The sequence below is a fragment of the Mauremys reevesii genome, linkage group 24, assembly GCF_016161935.1.
Source record: "Mauremys reevesii isolate NIE-2019 linkage group 24, ASM1616193v1, whole genome shotgun sequence".
Taxonomy (NCBI): domain Eukaryota; kingdom Metazoa; phylum Chordata; order Testudines; family Geoemydidae; genus Mauremys; species Mauremys reevesii.
The window spans coordinates 5,713,459-5,721,648 of NC_052646.1; the positions used below are offsets into that span (position 1 = coordinate 5,713,459).

Genomic DNA, 8,190 nt, shown 5'->3' on the forward strand with positions numbered 1-8,190 from the left:
GTGTAGATCAATGCTTAAAATGCTGCGCTGCTTCTGTGAAGCCCCTCCCTATGCTTTCTCCCATCAGCATAGGGAATCCAGCTCCCCGAGAGGTGACAGCGATGTCGACAGAATTCTCCCATTCAGCCATCTCCAGTTGGGGTTAACAATGTTGCCCAGGGAGTGTGGATTTTTCCACACCCCTGAGCAATGTCATTATACCAAACTAGTGTAGACCAGGCCAGTATGGGGTGAATTAAGTTGGCTCTCTGCAGTATGGTCACCAATTTTGGTAAAGATCGCTAACAAATCAAGCACATACAAGCCTCCATGTCATCCTAGTATCTGAACTCCTTGGTTGCTAAGGGGTTTAGCCTCAATGCTGAATTAGGGGAGTATTATAACAGATTATCTGCAAATCTTTAGGCAAATCGCTTAATCAGTGGCAGAACTGCCTATAGAGGTCTCAGACCCTTAACCACACACACAAAAAACCACACAACACACACACACCCCAGAAGGAACTACTAATCATCTCATCTGACCTCCTGTAGAACTTGTATCCTCCCTCTCTGCTTGTGAGAGATCACTAGAGGACCAATGCTCGGAGCCTTGACACCTTCACAATGTTAAAAAGCAGGGGCAGAAGGAAGTATAGAATCAGTGACTTTGCCTAGGTCACACAGCTGGCTAGCTGACAGCTGGGAATAAAAAGGACGGGTCACTTTAACCCCAGGACAACCCAGCACCCTTTCCACTGGGCCAAATGGTTCAGCACTTAGAACAGTGCTATTTACAATAGAACTGGACGCAGGCTCCCATTGATGTCACTGGAAATTGGAGGTGCTTTGGCCATTAAAAATTAAAGTCACTGATAATAGGCAGGGACTGTATCTCAGGCACCTACGTTTGAAAGTTTTGGCCTTTGTGTTGCAGACTATTAAACCCAAGCAGCTGCTGGTTCTCCTCCCCCAGCAGTGGAATTGGTAAGGTGGTAACTTGGCCCAACATCCTAATCACACCAGTTCTGAAGCTTCGCATCAGTTTTACCAGACGAGCTCCCGCCCCCTTGCCCCACCCCACCCCCAGTAGAGAAGTTTCCACCCATGAACGATGGAGGCTTTGGTTATTTCAATTGTCTTTATTAAAAATGTCACCCCCCGGGGGTGGATATAACATCTTAAATTGTACAAATGTAAAAAACTTTGCAAAAACAAATACAAAAAAACACAGTAGAAAAATTCAGTACACCCGATTCGTGTCATGACAGGCAGAGGCAGCTGCTAAGGCTCAGCAAGGTTGGCTCTGCCAAATACAGATGAACAAACACTTAGGACATGCACAGTGCTGGGTTAATGAATACACAAGAGTGGGGGTGGGGGGGAAGTGCTTTTTTCTGTGTAAGGAAAAGACAGACCCAGTCTGAGGGGGAGAGTTAAGATACTAGTTCTTCTCTCCCCTTGCCCCCACCCCTCCAACCAGAAAACCTTCCAGTCATTTCTTTGGTTTAACTTGACTAAGTTGGGACAGGCTCCCCTTAGGCCATGCGCCTTTTCCAGGTCTCTGGACGTTGCACAAGATAGTTTGATCGAAGCTTATTCAATTGGTGCCAGAGAGTGGGTTTGGGACCCGCAGGCAAGGGAAAGCATGAGAAAATTCTCAGGGTTTGCCTGGGCACAGAGAAGTTTGTTATTTCTTGGCTGGTCCTTGAAGCACAATCCCAGCCAGACTCCTCTGTGCAACTGCTGAGGCCAATTGAACCAAGTAGTAGTGATGGTTGGGGTTTTTTTTGGGGGGGTGCATTGGTTTATCTGCACAAAGGAAGATAAAAATTCAAAACAAAAGAGGACGGAGATAGTGATTCTTCTCAACAGGCTCATGGAGTTTAGCTTACACTTGTTTAGCAGATTCAGAAAACTCAAAGTCGAACAATAAATGCTACCAAAGCAATAAAAACAAGTCATAGGACACTGCTTTGAACTCACTGTATAAAATCTTGGCTTTGGAGACATTTGGACTGGATAACGTTTCGTTTGCTTGTTAGAACAAAAAAAAGACAGACATGCGTAAATATCCTTTGCATATTAAAACCTTCAGTTCTTCCCCTCAACAATTGCTATTTGATCTCTTCACTTCTGCCTATTGCCAAGGCACAGAAGTGTTTCCACCAGCACCCAAAATCCTCAACAGGAGGATTGTAAAAAGCTTTGAGATTTACAGTGCTAGCTCAAGCGCAAGTAACCATCCTTACAGAGCAACACGTTTACAATCCTAAACTAGCAGGTTTCATTGAAATCTTGACACTAAAAAAACAAAAACACTGAGAAATGGATCATGTGTTCAAACATGACGGATCATCAGTACAGCATAGTAACAGATTCAAGGCACGGTGATGGTAGGTTTTCTGGCATAGAAGCCTTTTTTTAAGTCAGAATCTGCTGGCTTCGTGCCTCTCCCTAACAAATTAACTCTTAAGTGCTCTCCACAGAGCACACACCTTTCCCACCCCACGTACTCCCCCATTACAGTTTCCACACAAGCAACTATTTATTTTCCAGGGAGATTCTTAAGGGTTCTGGAGTGCAGGCCAGGCCCGATAGCCTCTGACCAACAGGGCATTTCGCTCATCACATCAAGTCTGTGCACACAGCACATCTTAGAAGAAAGACCTTTGCATCTGCCTTCTTCCGTGCTGGCTGGCATTTTTCAGCCTGGCAGAAGCTGCCCTACTCCACGCTTCCTTGGGACGTTTTCTTCCCGCATCAGGGCTTTGAAACCCCGTTCTGAACTTTGACTAGGTACAATCACTGCAGATATAAAGTGAGTCCAGGAAAGTAGAAGAAACAGAGTAACAGCTGCTTCTTGGCACTCACTGCACATTGTTGTTAGCATTGCAGGGATCCACCTGGGGAAGAAAAGTAAGGAGGTCTTTAGACACTTGCTGAAGAATACTAACTTGGTAACCTCAACCAAGATATACAGTCTCCCCTGACTAGTAAACTGTAGTCAGGTGTTTAGGAAATTGACTCGAGAAATAAGCTATAACTCAAAGCTACTCAGCTGAAGTAAGATGCACCATCATCCCCATTGGGCCACTTTGCACAAGCAGCTGCAGTGCGGTTTTAATGCATCCCTGGACAGATCCGCATCAGTATCACAAGGATCATTAAGCTCTTCTAGTCTCAGTTTTTGTCTTCCTGACAATACAGAGTAGGAGTCTAGCCATGTCTGAGTATTCTTGCTACTGGTATGAATGCAGAGTCTCCCACCCCAGCTAAATCCTAGGCTTCTCTTTTCCAGCTCTATTTCCTTTGTGGCTGAAACCAGCCACGCAAGTATTCACCAAATCTCACCTCTGTGTAAGTGGGAGGAGGCATGAACTTGAACTCTGGGGCATACATGAAGATAGGGCTGTCGAAGGAACTGTCGAGATCATCCAGAAGGGGAGCGGTGGGGCTCTCCAGACGGTGATCTTCAGAGATGATGTCCAGGTAGCATGGAGGTGCTGTGAGGAGAAGCGTGTGAGCCCTACAGGGTATTTGTGTAGGGGAGTGCACCAAGCAATCCCAGTTTTATTCCTAAATCCCAGGCCATTATGAAGAAGCAATCCACTCCCCCTCTGCCCCCCCCCCCATCTTTCCTAATACAAGGCTAAGGGCTTGTCTACACTGGCACTTTACAGTGGTGGAACCTTCTCGCTTGGGGGGCAGGGGGAAACACCCCCGAGCCCACGCCTCTCATGGAAGTGTTTTTTTTAGAGCGCTGGGAGACACCCACACTGCCCTCTTTGCTAAACACTAAAGCAAGTATCCCCATAAAACAGCCTAGCACTCAGCTCACCTTCTGGAGCATCAGGGAGATTGAGGTCCACCCAGCTCATTTCAGAGCTAGCTTGGCTAGCCATGCTGGAGCTGCGGCTGGCAAACCCAGATCTGCTACCGATGACGAGAGGCAGCTCCAGAAGGATCTTCTTGGAGCCAGGGACGCTGGCGTAGATCTGTATGAACAAGACCAGGATAGAGTTGGTTACTACATCATTACCCTGATACGAAATTAAGAGTCTGTGTCACATTAGAATTCCTAGTGAAACTGCAGTGATGTGGGGAAAGAACTATGGTATTGATTAAGTGTAATCCATCCTTCATTGGTCAAGGTGACATGAGCTAGTGAATCATATGCCTACGTTCCCATTTACAGCGAGACTAACTAATGATGTAAGGACAACCGTACGTGTCCAATTCCCTTATAATGGCATCCCTCATGTTCACTGCAGAAGTGGGCATCCTCTTAAAGCAGGATGGAGCTGGAATCTAAACAGCAGCTAGGAATAAAGGGCTGCTGTGATAGCGAGATCCTTACCTGCAAGAAGTACTCCACCCGCAGGATATTGCAGCCCAGGATGGATGGTTTGATCTTCTTGACCCGGAGAGTTTTACCCCGCCAGCTCTCAGACATGCCCGAGATGATGGGGTTGCCTCGGACGCAGGAAAGTTTCTGGGTCAAAACCTTGGTCTGCCCGTTTGCCAAGTAGGTATGCTTGGAAACAATGGCTGCTTTGGGTACCACGATCCGGGAGCAGATGTTCTCAAAGTCCGCATTTATGCAGATATCATCACCTGGAAAAAGAGAGATGGAAGCTTAGTTATGGAGAAGACCTAAGGTCTCTTAGCCTTAGCTCTGGACCAGTGCTGTGCCCTACAATGTGTTCAGAGCTAGTTTTCACTAGTTAAACTACACAAGCTTCATCTACACTCACACTGCATTACATACTCCTACTTAGACCCTTCGGGCCACACCCAGCTCCTTTCCCCTCTTGCATTTTCAGACTTCAAATCCTTGTCAGTTGTCTCATCCCTCAGGAGCGCTGCTACCTTCATGCTTAGCCCTTCACCCCGCCCCACCCCCCCATCCCACTCTCCAAGGAAAGAAACCAGATCTCACCTTCACAGAATCCTTTTCGGTCAATCCTGGCACTGACAGACACATGCCCATCAGGAATGAACATGCAGGACACCTTCTTGTCTTTCTTGGCAGCGACTGGCGACTGGAAGAGATTCACAGGGAGATTGTGTTACACAGACGAAGTGGCCACAGGCCACAACAACATCAGTCCATGTCCCCCCCGCACTGCCAAATGCTGTCTTCACCTCCTCGGCTCCCCATTCTTGGAAGTTCTGTGTCTGCCCCTGCCTGACCTTTCCCCTGTCATCTGTGTTTCAAACCTGCTGCAGTTTAATTTATAACTCCAATTATGGATAACATCCTGCATTATGGATAGTAGGTAAGACTCTGATGGCCAGATGGTTGCCCTCCAGACAGGCTGTCTCATGAAGCAGAGTACTAACCAGCCCTAATTGGAGGGACCACAGCCCCAGAGATAAGTATTTAATCTGTACTTGGCAGCAAAGCCAGTTAAAGAGATTCCTCAGGCCAGTGCGAAGGTCCTTTCCTAAAGGACCTGAGTCATCCCATAGTTCCAGCCACTAACACCCACATGCACAGACACAGAGACCTGATAATTACCATTAAGTCTGGAGTGTTGACATCAACAGGATCCATGACCTCAAAGTGCTGCTTTATCTCTTGAGTGTGACAGGATGGGCGATCCAAGAAAGCCTTAACCCAGTAATCCACACAGCCGTACTTCCCTTTGAACGAGGTCCCCAGAGGCCTGCAATACAAGAGGGCAGAAGAGCCTGTTAGAGACGCACAGGATAACTCCAAAGGAAGGACTTTTAACAAGAGTAGGATTTTTAGTAGCCATTTTTGGCCAGTACATACCCCTGGGGAAGCTCAAATCCGAATTTGTATTCGTATTTGTTGCCAGGTCTCAAGGTCACAGAACCATCCTCAGCTAGAAAGATCAAAGAAAAAGGAATGCATTAACACACTGCCGGACTGAGATTTTAAGCTTCGTTAGGCTTGTCCTGTTTCACAGTTGTAACAGTCAACGGAGCTGTTGCATTGATACCCCCTAGACAGAAACAACCGAACACTCTGCTGATGCCCTTTTGGAAGGGGAGTAATATTGTAGATCTATGTTAAAATAACATCAAGCCCTCTCGTTTTAAGACCTGACTTCTGCTTCAACACAGCACTTCCCTTTGCATTCTCCTTCCCCACCCTCCCATGATCCATCTGCTAGGAGAGTCTCCCGGTTGGAGGGGGGGAGCCATTCAAGGCATTTCTCGTCCCCACCGCTCTTTCATCTTAGTTTTCTCACCCTCTGTTAAGAAGCTCTGCCAAGTTTGACAACTCTGCCCACTTACAACTTGCCTGCAGGATTGATGGGGAATGTCCTGTTACAGAGATCCCGGAAATCCATACCCCTGCCAATAAGCTAAACTTGCAGTTCCCTACGGTGACACCTGTTCTGCATACTGTACTTGCTTATCAATATAGACTGTACCTACATCTCTTCCTAGGAATCAAGGGAAGCCAGCCATTGCAATTGAATTGAAGGTTAAAAAGACTAATCTGTCATTCTGAGCTGCTCCCACAGCCTTGGAGGCTACTCCCTACAGGCATATTAAAATCTGCAACTGTTCTCTGCTGGCTAAAGTAGCCACAAGGCTTATAATTATAGCCGCTTTTCTTCCTTGGCAATGTCGTGAGTATTAGTGGCTAGAGTTTTATTACCAAGTTGGAAATTTCAACACTAAATTCTCAAACTGCAATGAGTTTCCCCTGCAAGGCTACATTTTGTTCTTAGCCAGCTTAGGTCTGCCAGGGCTCAAATGAATGATTAGCGCTTCCTATACTCTAGCAAAAGCCAGGAAGATGCTAATATTTGAGTCTGCATCTTTACACCCAAAACCTGTCTCTCTATAATTGTATCAAGAAACCTTTAAAAAGCCACCAATCCTCAGTTAAGTTAATGCATCCCAGGCCTTTAGTTTTAAGAACAAAGACTTAGTGGGAAACCCAAAACCCACACACAACAAAACGACTCTTGAACCAAGGTTCTCACCAGTGGGATGGTCATCCAGGGTGAGGACATCTTCATAGCGCAGGTACTCCATCTCCTGCTTGCATTGTTGGGGTCCCTTGATCCAGACCACCTTGGCCTCCCCACAAGCCAGCACTTTAACGGAGCTGACCCGGGTGACTTCGGTCACTTCCACCAGCACACGGCCGGCTACCTTCTCTCCACTGCAGAAGACCTTGTCAGGCTCGCTGAAGACGATTTCGAAGGTCTTGATCTTCTTGAACACCACCATGGCGACTGGTTGCAAAGATTTGTCTCTCCTCCCCCAAAAAAGGATTTTTTTTTTTAAACCGGAGTGGTTTTGAGTCACGATCTAGAGGTTTTAAGCAACTATGACTTTTTTTAAAAAGCTCTAGTTGCAAAACTTCAGAGTTTTTGCAAATCAATTCACCCCTTTTTGGGTTAAAAAAATGACTATTTATGGCAATTTTCTTTAAGTTCAGCCCCTTTTTTAAATGATGGAATCCTGGAAGGGGGAACAATAGCAGGACGGGATCCTCTTGCTAGGCAACAGCTTCCTTTAGTTCAGCAGCACCAGACAACCCCTCTCTGCTCCAGCCTGCAAAGCTGTGAGCCCAAGAAAAGCCGGATGCTGCCTTTATACCCCCTCTCCCCTCCCCTCCCGTGTTGATCTCAGCTCTCCATGCTGAAGGCGCGTGGACAAGCGTGTTTGGCGCGTGATCAGCGCTCCCATTGGCTGCCGCGGTCTTGTTTACATCCCCGCCAGCCAATCGCCGAGCCGACCGCGGAGCGTGGACACCGTGTGTAAGATGTGCCGGCCGGAGTTGCGAGAGGCAGGAGTGGAGGAGAGAGCGACGGGGGAGCGGGCCAAGGAGAGGCAAGCAGGGAGGCGCCGCGAGCCAATCAGGGGCAGAGGGCGGGATATAATGTTCCCGAGGAGCGGGGCGGGGGTGTGAGGGGGTTTTTGTGGTCGGGTTGTTGTTTCACTCACAGGCAGATGTCAGCTCCCCCCCGGCCGTTCCTCTGGGGGGGGGGGGGGGCAGGGAGGCTCCCCCCGGATAAACTGTACGGGGGCAGCTCCCAGTCCCCCCAGCACTGCCCCCCCCGGCCGTGGGTGCAGTTCCACAGCCCCCCCTCCCACTGACCATGGGGGGGTCAATTACACCACCCCACACTGACCATGGGGGGTCAATTCCACAGCCGCCCCCACACTGACCATGGGGGGGTCAATTCCACAGCCGCCCCCACACTGACCATGGGGG

At 48.2% G+C, this 8,190-nt stretch overlaps 1 protein-coding gene across 1 annotated transcript; it reads right to left on the reverse strand.

The window, feature by feature from the left end:
- Window positions 1-1,105: 1,105 nt before the first annotated feature.
- On the reverse strand, window positions 1,106-7,547 carry LOC120390210 (thioredoxin interacting protein). The gene is made up of 8 exons (XM_039512636.1): window positions 6,950-7,547; window positions 5,761-5,833; window positions 5,503-5,650; window positions 4,921-5,023; window positions 4,339-4,595; window positions 3,820-3,976; window positions 3,333-3,484; window positions 1,106-2,884 (listed from the first exon to the last, which is right to left on the reverse strand). The coding sequence occupies exons 1-8, from the start codon at window positions 7,197-7,199 to the stop codon at window positions 2,849-2,851; spliced, it is 1,176 nt and encodes a 391-aa protein (XP_039368570.1). The 5' UTR covers window positions 7,200-7,547; the 3' UTR covers window positions 1,106-2,848.
- Window positions 7,548-8,190: the final 643 nt, after the last annotated feature.

Coding starts and splice junctions, on each gene's coding strand:
- LOC120390210 (XM_039512636.1), bottom strand. CDS start 7,199: ATGGTGGTGTTCAAGAAGATCAAGACCTTCGAAATCGTCTTCAGCGAG. Junction 5,834..6,949: donor CCTGGATGACCATCCCACTG/GTGAGAACCTTG, acceptor TGATCTTTCTAG/CTGAGGATGGTTCTGTGACC. Junction 3,485..3,819: donor TCTCCCTGATGCTCCAGAAG/GTGAGCTGAGTG, acceptor TTCTCCTCACAG/CACCTCCATGCTACCTGGAC.